Source organism: Spermophilus citellus (assembly GCF_964194105.1).
Source record: "Spermophilus citellus genome assembly, chromosome: 2".
Classification (NCBI taxonomy): Eukaryota; Metazoa; Chordata; class Mammalia; order Rodentia; family Sciuridae; genus Spermophilus; species Spermophilus citellus.
The window spans coordinates 9,720,846-9,736,667 of NC_138183.1; the positions used below are offsets into that span (position 1 = coordinate 9,720,846).

The following is a 15,822-nucleotide window of genomic DNA, read 5'->3' on the forward strand; positions in this document are numbered from 1 at the left end:
CCTAGAGCCAGTTAAGAGGAAGCAACTCTATTGAATTCTTTCAGTTGTGCTAGCAAACTTTAAATACTGAGAAGGCAATAAAAGAAAAAGAAATTTTAAACTATATGCTAAACCAGCACCACGAATACTCCCATCCTACCCCACTTTGGAAAATTATGGCACAGCTTCTTGGAAACAAGAAAGATTCATTTGTTTTTCTATTCATTCCACACTGAGCTCTTATTGGATGTCATCCATATTCTACTAGAAACTGTCAACATAGTGATAAATAAGACAGCCAGTGTCCTTAAGGAATTTAGAATATAGAAGAGAAAACCAACACATAAACAGATTATTATTAAAAAGGGAAAAAAAGTAGTGTGATTAGCTTGTTCTTTCATTCATCCATTGATTCATTCACTCCTTAACATAGCAGCCAGGGAGATCTTTTTAAATGTGAGTTAGATCATGTCACTGTTTTCCTCACAATTCTCTAGTGACCTCCATGTTTGCCAGCCTCAGAATGGCTTACAAGCCCCTCCCAGGTTGCCTGCTTTTCCAGACTGGATCCTCTGCTGCTTGCCTTCTTGTGGGGAACTTCTTGCAGATTATTGAGCAGTGAGGGGCCTGCTCCTCTCTCCCTCAAGCTGTGTCCACACAGCTTGCTCTCACCTCTTTTATGTTTTAAGTTTAGTGTCCCCAAGGGAGGACTGGCTTTTCAGACCATGGGATAAGTTTGAGGGAATGCAGCTTGTCAGTAGCAGTTTGAGCTTTGGTTTTTCCTTAGGATAGTTAAAATTTAGGAAAACATATTAGGAGTTGATCCTAGGAGTTGATTACATCTTAGAAATTTTGCGCATAGATTTTAGTAGCATTTTAAAGTCCTGTGCCTTAGTTTTAGTAAAAATGAAACAGCTCCAAAGGAGTTGGAAACTACCACAAATTTAGTGACTTCAAACCACACATTAAGAGTTCTCAGTTTCAGAATTATTGATATTGACATTTTGGGGATTATAACTCTCTGTTGTGGGTACTGTGTTTTGCATTATACCTTGTTTAACAACATCCCTGTGCTGTGCAAGGTAGTGTATACCTGTAATCACAGTGACTTGGGAGACTGAGGCAGGAAGATTGCAATTTTGGAGGCTAGTGAAACCCTGTCTTGGAACTAAAAATGGGCTGGGGATATAGCTTCAAGTACCTGGATTAAATTCCTAATACTGAAAAAAGAAAAGATATTCATTCAACTAATGAATGAAGGTAGAAATAATATTCTTTTAAAACAGTTTGAACTTTGGGATTGATGAAGGATTTGCAGAGATTGAGATACTTGAGTTGGACTTGGAAGATGAGGACAAGTGTTAGAGGAGAAGGACACATCTCACAAAAAGGTCAATCTTTGCCAAAGGCCAGAATGTGGCAGGAATTGTCCTGGAAGTCATAGATAGCGGGGACGAGCAGGTGAGTGACACTGGATTGCAGAGAGCCTCTGAGTGACACTGGATTGCAGAGAGCCTCACAGTGTTGTATGTGTAAGGTTTTAGTTTTGTTTTCACTTTCTCTTGCTGCATAAGAAGTTACCACAAACATAATCAGCTTAAATGGTATAAGATTTTGGTTTCACAGCAAGTTAGAAGTCAAGGCTTTAGCTGGATTCCCTTCTCCTGGTCTCAAAGGGATGAAATTGAGGTGTTAGCTGGTTATGGATTCATCTCGGAGCTTAATTAGAAAAAGAACTTCCAGCCTGTCTCAGATGGTTATAAAATTCTTTACCTTGTGACTGTATGACTGAGGTGTCCCTTTTCTCACTAGTTCATGGTTAGGAACTATTCTCAGCTCTTACAAACTGCCCTCAGTCCTTGCCATGTATAGTTTTTTTTTTTTTTTTTTTTAACTTGACTCACTTCTTCAAGGAGAATCTCTCCGGCTTTGAATGTCTCTTTTTTTCAGTTGGCTAAGATGGAGTCACAGTGGAATATCATCAAGACAGTGACTGTCCTATCATCTTTGCCATATTCTGTTGGCTATAAACAAGGAAGTTCCCATCCACACTCAAGAGGGGATAACACAGAGGGATAGATGTTGACACCAAGCGCAAGAAACTCTGGAGCTGTTTTAAAAATCTGTCTACCATATTCACTTTCAGCACCATGAAGGCAGTGGCCAACTCTTTTTTTTTTTCCCCCTCTTAGCATTCTTATCTCTGGTATCTGACATATAGGAAGTGTTTTATGAATATTTGTCAAATGAAATCTCTGGATGAGAATTTGGCAGGCATTCGAGTGCTATTTACAGTTTAAGTTCCTAAACCTGTAATTTCACATCGAAAAAGATGTTGAATAATTTGACATTATTCATATTTTTTCTTTTAAAATTTTGGTTTTTTTAGTTGTAGTTGGACACAATACCTTTATTTTATTTTTATGTGGTGAGGCTCGAACCCAGCGCCCCACACATGATAGGTGAGCTCTCTACTGCTGAGCCACAACCCAGCCCCTTATTCATAATTTCACATCAAAAAACATGTATGAATAATTTGCCATTATTCATAGTCTTCACTTGAGGTAAAACTGTAAACATTTTTACCTGAGTTATTAAAGTAAAACCCGAAATTGTTTATTTTCACAAGTGTCATTCAAACCTACTATTCCAGAGAGACAACACCCATTGAAAAATAATTTAGGGCTATATTGCATCAAACTGGCACTTTTCTTGTAACAACTAGAGATGTTGGCAGGTTTGGAATTTTAGGGATGGTGTCTGAAGTTTCACAGTTATTGCTAGATAAAAAATGTTGTTTCAAAACTCTTTGAAAATACCAATTACAGGCTGGGGTTGTGGCTCAGTGGTAGAGTGCTTGCCTAGCATGTGTGAGGCACTGGGTTCGATTCTCAGCACCACATAGATAAATGAATGAAAAAAATGAATAAATGAATAAAGGTCCATCAACATCTAAAAAAAATACCAATTGCATTAAAGCAGCTGAATAATATTCTAGTCTAACTTGTGCTTAGAACTTTATATATTTAGTGAGATTAATACGTACATTCTTTATCTTTGTCATAGGAAACATATTTTGAACAAAATTTAGATTTTGAGTGGTCCATTGATAAAGTGCCATTTCATCCTTACAAAATCATTTATTTCTGACTCCAAAGTCTGTTTTTCCACAAGACTCTTACCATTCAAACTGGAGTTGGGAGAATCCCTGTCTGTGTTATGGGGTATTAGAAGCCACAAGAGTAAGCATTTGCCTATAATGCCAGTGGCTCCGGAGCCTGAATCAGGAGGATTTCAAGTTTAAAGCCAGTCTTAGTGAGGCCCTAAACAACTTAGCAAGACCTTGTCTCGAAATAAAATATTTAAAAAAGGGTTGGGGGCTGGGGTTGTAGCTCTATGGCAGAGTGCTCACCTTGCATGTGGAAGGCCCTGGGTTTGATCCTCAGCACCACATAAAAATGAAATAATGGTATTATGTCCATCTACAACTAAAAAAAAAAAAATCAATAAAAAAGGGCTGGGGATATGACTCAGTGGTTAAGTGCCTCTGAGTTTAATCTGGGGTATTAAAAAAAATGGTGAGCAATGCCCATTTTCCCAGAGTATCAATTTTTAGTGGTATTTTTTTCCTATTTAAAACAACCACAGATATAGGATATTATGGGATAGAATGCAAAATATGAATTCTAACCATAAATTTCTTATGACATGCTGCTGTAGGTTCCTCCCCAGGTCTTCTTAATGCCCTTCTGATCTATCTGTGGAGAAGTTTGAGAGGCACTGTACTTACTATACCAGGCTCTCTTTTAACTGGACCTTGACAGGTGTTAAAGTTCTGAGGCGTTTCAGGTGGTTAGTGGTAATAAGGCAAGAAAATCAAGAATGTGGTCCCTTTGTTGGAGTGAGACATTTGACATAAGAGACCTTACCTCTGATAGATTGGTGGGAGGTGGGGAAGGGCTAGCTGGTCCCAGATGGCCATAATCATTTATTGGGGGCCTCAACAGGACAGATGGAGTGACTGAGATGGCTGAGCCACTGCCCACGTGGTCTTTTATTCCACATCTTATGAGTTGGAAGCTTTCCAAGGCCACAGCAGAAGTTTCAAGTCCTCTTCAGGGCGAGGTTCAGAAGTTCCACTGCATACACTTGGTGAAAGCAAAGCACAAGGTGAGCCCAGAGTCAAGGGAAGGGGAAATAGGCTCCACTCCTTTTTGGGAGGAACTTGAAAGACACCTACCATGTGCCCTTAGGCAAGTTTCTTAACTCCTTTAAACTTTAGTTTAAAAAAATAAAAATAAATAAAATGAGAGTAGGAGGATTGCAAATTTGAGGCTAGCCTGGGTAATTTAGCAACCCTGTCTCAAAGAGTAAAATGAATTGGGTATGTATAGTTTAGTGATAGAGCATGGGTTCAATCCCCACCCTACCACCCTATCCCCCCCCAAAAAAAAAAAAAAAAAACCAACTCACAAAGGCTCAGGGCAATTAGTGTGGCTGGCTCAGTGTAAGAGCTCAGGAAATACTATTCTCCTTGTGTTTCTAAGGAGAGGCTGTTATCCTTAAAATGTCATCACCATCTTTCCTGAAGCTCTCTTGACTTTCACCTCTCTTGGAAAACATACTTAGTGTCTCTTTTGGAGGTAGATATACCTTGCCTTCTGTTGCTGTTCTGTATGTTTGTGACATAGCCATTCTGCTGAACTGCCTGGAGAGGGGCAGGCCAAGATTTACATATTTTTGTAGGGTTCCTAGGACCTCCCACTCAAATGATGCTTAGTGAATGGATCTCATTCAAAGGAAGATATAAGCATTTATTTTCTCTTGTCTTAATTTAGTAAGTATTTTTAATCATATGGAGTTAAAAATGTGAAAGGAAAAAATAAACTCTCCAGATATATTGTCTCACTATTTGCTGTTTCATGATTAGGCCTATTCACATGGAGAAAATTTTAATTCCCAGAACAGTTAGTGGAAAAAAAAAAGACCAGCTTTTAGTAGTCTGAAAAAATAAATGAAGGTTTAATTTAGAGTTAAATTGGAAAGACAGAAAAAGGGAGTAAAGTGCATTTTATGTTAGTGGTTACTTTAATTATTTTTGAAGTCCAGGAAGAATGAATTCTGAACTTAAGATCAAATAATGTTGAAATATTAATAAAAAGAGGGTCTGTTGGTTATTATGAGTGGAAAACTTTGTATATAATAAAAATGTTGTTGCTGATCTACTTGTTATTATTCCTTGTGGGAAATAAATCTGTGAGTACTTCTGTAACAGTTTTAAGGCCTGCAGCAATCAGGTTTAACTTGGCCTAATGCTAAGGATGGGAAGTCCGGGTACAGTGTGCAAAGGTGGTAAAAAACAAACAAACAAACAAACAGAAAAAACTTCGCATCTGCTGTTACATGTTGTTAACTCCCCTAGCAGACGTTAAATCATTTCAAGTACAATAATGGTGTGGGAGGTAAATTAACTAACCATTAACAATCTTATAAATACACAATTAACATGCCAACATTTATATGACACATTGATGGGGCAGCAGTAATTTTTGATTGGGAGTTTCTTTGAGAAGCCTCAGGCTGTTGCTTATTCAGACAAGTTTTCACAGGTGAGGGGGCTGGAAGTCTGCCTGGCAGAGGAAAGCCAGTGTGTAGTATTTTGAAAATATTTTAGAAGAGGAATTTCTTTCTAACTATTGGCTGAACTTGAGTATTTTCAATCATACTGCTGCCTGTCTCAGGTTCTTGGGAAGTAAAGGAGTATAGGGAGGACTCATGATGGTATGTTATTTTAAAAAGATAAAAAATATTTCAGGTATGGATGGATTTGTAGTTAAAGTTGCATAAATCACTAGAGATTTTAAAAAATGTGTTTAGAGGACTAGGGGTGTAGCTCAGTGTTAGAGTACTTGCTTAGCATGCATGAGACCCTGGGTTCTATCAAGAGCACTGCAAACAAACAAAAAATATACTTAGACTTAACTGATTATTTAAAGTAAATCCTTAGTCTGAGGCTGTAGCTCAGTGGTAAAGCACTTGTCTTGCATATGTAAGGCATTGAGTTGATCCTCAGCACCACATAAAAATAAAATAAGGTATTGTGCTCATCTACAACAAAATATTTTTTAAAAAATAAGGTCTCTATGGTTTTAGGAAAGTAAATGATCTCTAAAATTCCTTTCATGTGTAAAGTTTTGTGATTTTTATTTTTTGAACAATTGTTTCATGTACTGCTTGCTTCTTGTGGTTTCACGATTCACCGAGTCACTGTGGAATTAGTAGAGGGGAGCTAAAAATCACTGTGGAATTAGTAGAGGGGAGCTAAAAATCTTGTCTGCTGCAGAGCATATTTGCTCTCTCATGTCCTTTACAGGAATCCCTGGAAGGAATTTGTCTCAGGCCTCAGAGTCCAAGGAGTACAATAGGATCATTTTTATTGTGATTATTTGTTCCTTTTTGAGAGACTGAATACCATAGTGGTTAAGATCTCAAGCTCTTTAGATTTGGTTCTTACTTCTGTTGTCTGGCTTTGGGCAAGGTTCTTTTTTTTTTTTTTTCTTTTTTTTTCTTTTTCTGATTGCAAGTTAAATACAGAGTTTTAATTTTATAGCTTAACAATGAAGGGTCATACACTGAAATCAACACATATACCTAGTATTTCTAAGTTTGTCCACATACACAGCTGAAATCAATTACAAGGTATGGCCTAACAGATGCTAGGGGAACTTTTTTAAAAGTAGTCTTTACAGGTATTAAACAACTTCTTGCACACTGAAGTCATCATACATACAGGGCAAAGTCAGAGCTTTTATATTTGCTTTTATTCTTCATTTAACTTTTAAAACACTACTATAATTGAATATTAAAACAAAAACAATAGCAAGTAGTGAGCATATTATGATTATAGTCCTTCACTCATTCACTACTGCATATAAAATGCCTGCAGTGAGTGTTATTCACTGGCCCCATTAAGAGGTTTGACACTGAACACCACCTCTGGGATGATGTTCATCATCCTCATATGCTTCTCCATTATAATGGCGCCGTCTTTCCTGATTTGGATCAAAGTCCACCAGTTCTACCTGATCCATTTCATCAGTCTCTTCCACTTCCTTCCTCTCAGGTAGGAGTTTTTCCAGCAAAGAGAGTTTGTCAGGAGACAGAAAGCCGTTTTCAGGAAAGTTTACCTTAAACTCGATGATTAGGCGACCCTTTTCATATGGTCTACGATAAATTGGCATACCTTCATTTAGCACACACTTTATATCTCCATGCTTGACGATCTGACCTGGATGAGAGGTGATGACTATGGTTCGATTATCAAGAGTAGATATTGGCTTCTGGAAGCCACATAATGCTTCCACCAGCTGTATGTCCATACACATGAAAAGGTCTTCTCCTCGTTGAGTAAAAACAGCATGGTCCTTCTGATCTAATACAATGATAATATCTCCTGGTTCCAGTCCTGGCTCTTGGTCTCCTTCACCATGGAATGTTATCTTCTGCCCATCTTTTATGCCTTTGTCAATATGAACTTCCAGAATCTTCTTCTCTCGAACTATCTTCCTTCCATTGCAGCTTTTACATCTATCTTTAGGACTGATCCGTTCCCCATGGCCCTGGCACTCCATGCACACAGACTGAATTTGCTGAACCATTCCAGGTCCTATCTGATGAATTCTTATTTGTATTCCAGTACCTCGGCAGTTGGGACAGCACTCTACTGCTCCTTTCTTACCACCTCGGCCTTCACATTTGTCACAAATCACATTGTTTTGCAGAGCCAGTTTTCTTGTTGCACAATTATATAAGTCTTCTAATGTTACTGAGAGCTGGTGCACAACGTTTTTACCTCTCCTTTCTCTCTGCATCCTTCCTCCTCCTCCAAAAAACATATCAAAGATGTCCATGGGGGAGCCAAAACCACCACCTGCTCCACCCTCCTTAATTGCCTGTTCTCCTCCTTTGTCATATAATTCCCTTTTCTTGGCATCAGAGAGAACTTCATAAGGTTGAGAAATCTGTTTAAACTTTTCACCTTCATTTGGATTCTTATCAGGGTGGTACTTCAAAGCCAGTTTTCTGTAAGCCTTTTTTAATTCTTCCTGGGTGGCATTGGGTTTGACCCCCAAAACATCATAGTAAGTGGTTTCTTTCACCATTTTCTACAGCCGGTGAGCGGGCTGGGGCCGTTGTGAGGGAGTGGGAAGGAGTGCGTAACTGTGTGCAGCCCGGGCAGCCGCTGCTCCTCCGCCTCTCACCGAGCATTCTGGAAAGTTCCCTGGGCAAGGTTCTTGACCTTTCTGTGTTTCAGTTTTTTTTTTTTTTCATTTTTAAAATGGGGATAAAAATAGTAACTAAATAGGGTTATCTTGAGGGTTATATGAATTAATTCATATACAAGGATAGAACAATTCTAGTTGTTTTCTTTTTTTTTTGAACTAGGGATTGAACTCAGGGGTACTTAACCGCTTAGCCATATCCTCAGCTCTTTTTATTTTTTTATTTTGAGACAATCTTGCTAAGTTGCTTAGGGGCTCATTGAATTGCTGAGGCTGATCTAAAAATTGTGATCCTTCTGCCTCATCCTCCCAAGACACTGGGATTACAGATATATAGCACCATGCTTGGCTTAGAACAATTCTAGTTTTTATAGTAAGTTAAGGTTAGCTGTTACAGTTGTATTTTGCTTCTGAGATTCTGCAGTTTACCTGTGGTAAATATACAAGATCTTATGTCATGCCATGGTGTATGAATTTATCCTGAATTACTTCCTCTTTGCGACTTTCTCCAACTCTTTGTGTGTTTTATCATGTCATACTTTATATTTTTCTAGAAGCCATTGCAGATGAAGTTTGAGAGTTTGTGTGTACATGAAGTTATTATTAAAAATTGTATTCAGCTAGAGATGGAGCTCAGGGGTAGAGTACTAGGCTAGTATGTGCAAGACCCTCAGTTTAAAATGCAGCACAGGAAAAAAAAAATTGTATTTCAGACTTGATATCCAAAACTTACTAAAATTATTCTCAAGTTACCACATGTAGGTTGCATGTTCAAATGAAAGTGCAAAGTGGTAACAGTATCCAAAGTGCAGCTGGAACCACTATTAGCAGATAGTAGGAACTTAGCAAATATTTGTTGAATATTGTCTTTTATAAGGAGATCCAGCCCAGTACATTAAAAATGACTGTATTGTTTGAACATCTCTTACTATCTTCTCATTCTGCATGGATGTCCCTACTGCTTCCATTTTCAGTAAAACAAATCTTTATGCTTTAAAGAACCTGTAGTTAAAGAGTGGGAGAAAGAGGCTGGGGGAGTAGCTCAGTGATAGTGTGCATGTAGTGAGGTCTTGGTTTCCATCCCCAGCACTGTTAAAAAAAACAAAACACACACACACACACACACACACACACACACACACACACACACAAAAACAAGGAAGAAAGAAGCTGTAAAATAGGGAATCTTTGGGAAACTGACCTCATGGAGCTAGACATGATTGTCTCATGTTATAAGGTACATATACCATGGGAAGTACTTATTTTACTTAGCATGATATTCTTCTTCTTTTTTTTTAATATTTGTTTTTTAGTTGTAGTTAGACATAACACCTTTATTTCACTTGTTTATTTTTGTATGTGGTGCTGAGGATCGAACCCAGGGTCTCGCATGTGCGAGGTGAGCGCTCTACTGCTAAGCGCCACCACCCCCCCAAGATATTCTTAAGGCTCATCCATGTTGAAGCGTATGTCAGAATTTCCTTCATTTTTAAGGCTGAATAATATTCTATCCTATGTTATATACCACATTTTGTTTGTTTAACCAGCCTGTTATGTTTTTAATCATTGTTAAGTATTCTGTGTATGTATCATACTATATGTGCTGTTAGTGGATGTTTAGATTTTCATTACATATTGTAAACAATTCTGAGAAACATTTTTTGCACAATTATTTTCTTTTTTTTTTTTTTTTTTTTTTTGAATTTTTAATATTTATTTTTTAGTTCTCGGTGGACACAACATCTTTGTTGGTACGTGGTGCTGAGGATCGAACCCGGGCCGCACGCATGCCAGGCGAGCGCGCTACCGCTTGAGCCACATCCCCAGCCCACAATTATTTTCTTAAATTCTAGAAGTATGATTGCTCAAAGGGTATTCATGTTTTTCATTTTGGTAAACATTGCTAAATTACTCTCTAAAAAATCCCAAGTTTTACTTGCTTTATAGTGCATGAGTGCCCATTTTTCTGAACTCCTGCCAATATTAGTCTTAAAAAATAATTTTGCTTTTTGTACAACTGAACAGAGAACAAGTTGTTTCATTTGTATTCTGAATGTGTTTGTCTTAGAAATCAAGTATACCTTCAAATGATACTTGGCTGCTCTTAAGGAGATTTAAAAAAAAATATTCTTTTGGTTCTGAAAAGGAGAGTTGTTGGAATAAGTTGATAATGTCCCAAGGTGACAATTTTGAAGGGCACATTGAAGAGAAGCTCTTGTATCTGTATTAATAAAAAAAAGGCAATCCTTTCTTTATAATCACACTTAAACCTGACATGCTCATATATGACTTATCTCTACAACGAAATTGGATAGTTGTTGGAAGTTGGACAGCAACATGTATTGAATTCCTGCCATGTGTAAACACCTTTTGTCAGAAAGGATGTGGTGTGATGGCCCCTGTCCTTGTGGAACTTATAGTCTTAAGTCTTCAAGAACACGGAACAGGAGGTGGAAAGTGACACACAAAATGGCACATTTCCCAGGGCAGTCCTATGGGAGTTCTCTATCAAAACTGGTGTGGAAGGAATGATTGAGTGAATCCTACAGATTCCTCTATGTACAAAGTGATAGTATTTAATAGAGAAGATCTCTGCTTATCTTAGGGTGTTTTGAGGCCTCTCTTCTGTAAGGATAAAGATGGGGAGCAGGTGTGTGCCTTTAGAGGTGTTTGCCCATTCTTCTTTCTAAGCTGGGATGAAGCAGATTAATTTTGCTGAAAAATATTTTATTGAAGGTACTTAAGCGTCCTTTAAGCGTCCTTTTGCTTTGCCCTTTGCCATTTGACTTTTCAGTGTCAGAACACCCTCCCAATGTATGGCTTCTTATTGAAGTCCTTGTTTTTGCAGGGGAGAACTATTCAGGATGAAGGTGGGAGCACCTTTTTGGAAACCTCAATTAGCTGTAATGATTTGTTAAATAGGTTACCTCCTGTTTTTCATTTCTAGAAGAAACAAATGACAAGAAAATCTGGTGTTATTGATATTTATTTTTTCTCTTTTTTTTTTTAAAGAGAGAGTGACAGAGAGAGAGAGAGAGAGAGAGAGAGAGAGAGAGAGAGAATTTTTAATATTTTTTTTATTTTTATTTTTTTTAGTTCTCGGCGGACACAATATCTTTGTTGGTATGTGGTGCTGAGGATCGAACCCGGGCCGCACGCATGCCAGGCGAGCGCGCTACCGCTTGAGCCACATCCCCAGCCCATATTTTTTCTCTTTTTAAAATTTTTTTGTGGTGCTTCGGATTGAATCCAGGGCTTTGTGCATGCAAAGCAAGCACTCTGCTAACTGAGCTATATCTCCAGCGCCTTCTCTCTCTCTCTCTCTCTCTCTCTCTCTCTCTCCTTTTTTTTTTTTTTTTTTTGTAGTACTGGGAATTAAATTCAGGCCCTGTGTATGGTAGGCAAGTGTTCTGTCACTCACCTACTGCCCCGGACCCAGTTATAGTTATTTCTAAAAATAAAAATCTTCATAGGATTGTTTCTAGGAACATTTTCAAACCAGCTTTCACGTTCCTTGTATTTCAAGATCTAAACCATTTTGAAAGAGCAAGGAGGAGACTGAGGTAACCTGCAGTGTCTTCTATCACAAAAGAACCAGACTTATTTTATCTTCCATGAACTTATTGAAGATGGATGAAATATTGGTATATTTATGACTACCTTAAACAAGAATTAAAACTGAAAATAGTAGTGATCTTTTTGCCATCATCATCAACCTTATTAATAGCAGCCTATGTTTGCTTAATTATGTACTACCTACTCGTTCACTTTTCTGCATTTTTGCTTGTGTATCCTCTCTTAACCTGGCACCTCCATTTTATAAATGAAGAACAAAAGGAGGCTCAAAGGTGTTAAGTGTTTTGACTGAGATCACATTGCCAGCAACTGATAGGGCCAGGATTTGAACCCAGTGGGTCTCTAGGACCTAGTCCCTAACAGAAACAATGGTTCCGTTCTGTTTTGTGAGTATTCTCATTTAACCAAGGGGGTACCATCTACGTTCCTAGAATAAACATCATTATAGTTTTAACAGGATTGAGGAAGCAGTTCTTATAATTAGGTTTCTAAAATAAGAAATTAATCTTATAGCAAGGCAGTTTTGATTAATAAGTTTTATTTTAAAAACACAGTACTGTCTTAAAAAAAAAAGGAAAATATGTTTATTGAACAAAATTACTTGGGTGGTACACCTTTGTCAAATCTCTGTGCCCTTTTAAACACTTCACAACCATAAGACAAAAGGGAAAATGTAAACTGATGAAATAAGTTTCATACTTAAGCACATCATTTGAGGAAAATATAGTTTGTTCCTTACAAAATAATGAAAAAACTGCTTCAGAAGGAATAGAAAAAGAAAGACTTGAATTTATTGTTTCAGCAGTAGTTATGTGCTTTAAGTAGCCTGACTAAGAGGTTACTGTTATTTGTTTTGCAAGAGAGCAAGCCTTCCTCTCTGATACCACAGAGAGATTTCATTGACCAGAGCCATAGCCCCTAGTGCTTATAAGGATTTCCTTTCAGCTTAGACTTAATCCTTTTAAGCTCCTAGGTACAGGGATAAATGTTGATTTTCAAGGTAGCATTTTACCACATTGAATTTGTTTGAAAAATGATTTAGTCGTTTTCTGCCTTATTCTTAAATATTGCTGTGTACATCATGTTTCTAGGTAGGTGAGCTGGTGAAACAATATGAAGAGGAGAAAATAGCCTTTTAAGGAAATTGGCCCACAGAAAGGATGGCCTTCTTGGACAATCCAACTATCATTCTAGCTCATATTCGGCAGTCACATGTGACCAGTGATGACACAGGAATGTGTGAGATGGTTCTCATTGATCATGATGTTGACCTAGAGAAGATTCATCCTCCTTCAATGCCTGGAGACAGTGGGTCAGAAATTCAGGGAAGCAATGGCGAGACTCAGGGCTATGTATACGCCCAGTCAGTCGATATTACCTCAAGTTGGGACTTTGGTATTAGAAGACGCTCAAACACAGGTAAACCTTAATTTTATTTCCAGTCATGTCTTCTGAGCTTTAAATTAGTGAACAGTCGTATGGAATAATGCATTATGTTGGAAGGGGGGAGTTTCTGTGTGATAAGAGGAACACGCATGTGTCAGACTAAGAACGAGTCTTAAGTAACATCTCCATCTCTATGAGTATGAATGGAGAGGTCCTCTGGAGTGATGTAATTAGAAGGAAGGAGACAGAAAAGGTATAGGTGGAAAGTGGGTAGGGGAGACATGCTGGATGTTATTTTCTAAAAAGTCATCATGTAGAAATGGAGTCAGACCTGTTCTGAGTGTCTTTTCAGAACAACACTAGTCCCAGTAGATAGATTCCCTGGAGGCAGATTTCAGGTTGATACAATAAAGAACCTTTAACACAGACAGCTGATTAGCCAAGGAGTATAAGGTATGGCTCCAGACAGTTGTTATCCATGGAGGAATTGTTGGGGGGGGGGGGCTGTTGGGGAGTGGCGGAGACAGCTCTTTATTTGTTAGGGTTGGTCCTAATAGGAATTCCCACTTTGGGTGTGAGATTAGAAAAGGTGCCTCTGTTTTTGATTCTTTATCTTTATTGACCACTAACCTTGATCTTTGTGGTTTGAAAATGCTCAACTTTGGTATATATATTGTTATCTTTTAAACGGTTTTTCATTGCCTGTTTTCTAGTTTGAAATTTTTTTCCTTTCACAGGGAATGTGATGAACCAAGGCCTTTAATTAGATAAATTATTTAGAATACATATTGTAGTTCTGAAATAATAGGATATTCTAGGAGATAATTATTATTTTTTAGATCATCAGAAAATATAATCTCCAAATCAGCAATAGTAACCTGCTAATGCCCTATGAGTGTGACAGAAGTCAAACTACAAGACTGAAAATATTCATGTATTTATTTTTCATGATCTGGATATAAAATATTACATAAAGGAGTATTATAGGTAGAACCAGATACAATTATAGTGAAAAGCACATTAAGGTTTTGGTTCAAATTTCAGCATCTGTGACACCAAAAAGAATAATTTCATCTTATGAAAATAATTAATACTATTTCCCAATATCTAAAGGAACTTTTATCAAAATATGACTTGAATGAAGGTTTGAATATAATTCAAAATCATTGATTCTGAGTTCTTTAGTTGAAACTGACTTCCTTGCAAATTATTGAGACAGTATCTCATATGACAGGTTGAATGGATTTCAGTAGGAGAATATTGCTAAATTAAGAGCTTTATGATTATGTTACATTGGCTGCACCCTTCACATTTATTAATTGCAACCAATGTATTTTTCTTCTGTGGAATTTGGTTAGATATAGTGACATTGACAGAATGCTTTTGCCAGAGTAGTTTTAGGTTTCTGGCAAGAATATTTGTGGTGTTTCTCTATCACAATGTAAGGTAGGATTGTATGATTTCCTACCTTGAAAGTGTTTGAAAAAGAAGTTTATTTTATTTATTTTCTATTAGCAATGTGCTAGAATAGGATGTTGAAGATTAGCAAGAGAAAATGAGTTTCAAGAGATGGCATCAATTTTGACTTTCCTTTCATTGTTATCTCTGTGCAGCAGTTAATGGATGCTGAATGGTATTTCTTTAAAGGCTCAGTTCACCATTTTTTTGAAGACTGACCAGCCAGTGGCGGTATAATCACAAATGCATGATTTTAGGTGACTCTTGATATTGTTGTTCTTTATGTAGCACCTGGATGTTAATAATTAATTCAGATTATTGGTTGTCCTAATGACCAAGGAATTTACTTTTTAATTCTCTTAACATATCTTAAAATTTTTTAAAAGAAAAATTGTTCTTTTTAGGATTTGACTAATGTTACAAAGATACAAATCATTTATTTTACTACCTATAAACTGTTTCAGCCCACTGAAGAAAAGCTATGCTAATTTATATAGCTTTGACATTTTATAATTTTCATGATTTTTAGATAAAGGATTTTATATTTAAAACTTTAATAGTCTAGTCTGAGTTCATTTATCTTTAATTTTTGAAACGGGTAGAGTAATTCATAACAGTAATTTTATTCCTGTAATGTAATATTCACTTCAGTTCATTTGTGCATTAAAATTCCTTTAAGACCGTTATTAATGATTTATATAATGAAATGTCATATTAATCACAGAAGTTTTCACATTTTATTATTCTCTTCCATGTTAATACTATCTTTATGATCTCTATTAATGTTTTATATCCTCTAATTTCAATTATAAATCAAGAATATTTTCATGTTTTTGTTGGTATTTGCTTTTCAGGGTGCCACCTTTAAAATTTTATGACTTTTTCCCTACATATGCAATATAAAACATCTTTATTCATATAAAGGTAGTTAATTATGTCTTTGTTTATAGTAAACTTTCATTGACAAACTTATAGTTATAATATTTCTTTTCAAGCTCAAAGATTAGAACGACTTCGAAAAGAGAGACAAAACCAGATCAAATGCAAAAATATTCAGTGGAAAGAAAGAAATTCTAAACAATCAGGTAAATGGAAATAATTTTAATTCTTAATTCGAGTATTTATATATTTTATTTAGTTT

At 36.7% G+C, this 15,822-nt stretch overlaps 2 protein-coding genes across 9 annotated transcripts in view; one reads left to right on the forward strand and one right to left on the reverse strand.

Annotated features, from left to right (window-relative positions):
* Nucleotides 1–15,822, forward strand: part of MAPKAP1 (MAPK associated protein 1) — a 241,660-nt gene that overhangs the window by 18,477 nt on the left and 207,361 nt on the right. For 5 of the 8 annotated variants that reach the window (XM_081281927.1, XM_081281930.1, XM_081281931.1 and 2 more), the window contains exons 2-3: nucleotides 12,929–13,256; nucleotides 15,677–15,766. The exons of 1 other annotated variant lie outside the window; for it this stretch is intronic. In XM_081281927.1, the coding sequence (XP_081138053.1) occupies nucleotides 12,998–13,256; nucleotides 15,677–15,766 (349 nt within the window). In that variant the 5' untranslated portion in view covers nucleotides 12,929–12,997. Of the gene's footprint in view, nucleotides 1–3,986; nucleotides 4,150–12,928; nucleotides 13,257–15,676; nucleotides 15,767–15,822 lie in introns of all 8 variants that reach the window. 2 more of the 8 variants (XM_081281928.1, XM_081281929.1) reach the window with 2 other exon arrangements.
* LOC308642394 (dnaJ homolog subfamily A member 1-like) lies at nucleotides 6,550–8,236 on the reverse strand. Its single transcript, XM_081281269.1, has one exon. The coding sequence runs from the start codon at nucleotides 8,139–8,141 to the stop codon at nucleotides 6,948–6,950; it is 1,194 nt and encodes a 397-aa protein (XP_081137395.1). The 5' UTR covers nucleotides 8,142–8,236; the 3' UTR covers nucleotides 6,550–6,947.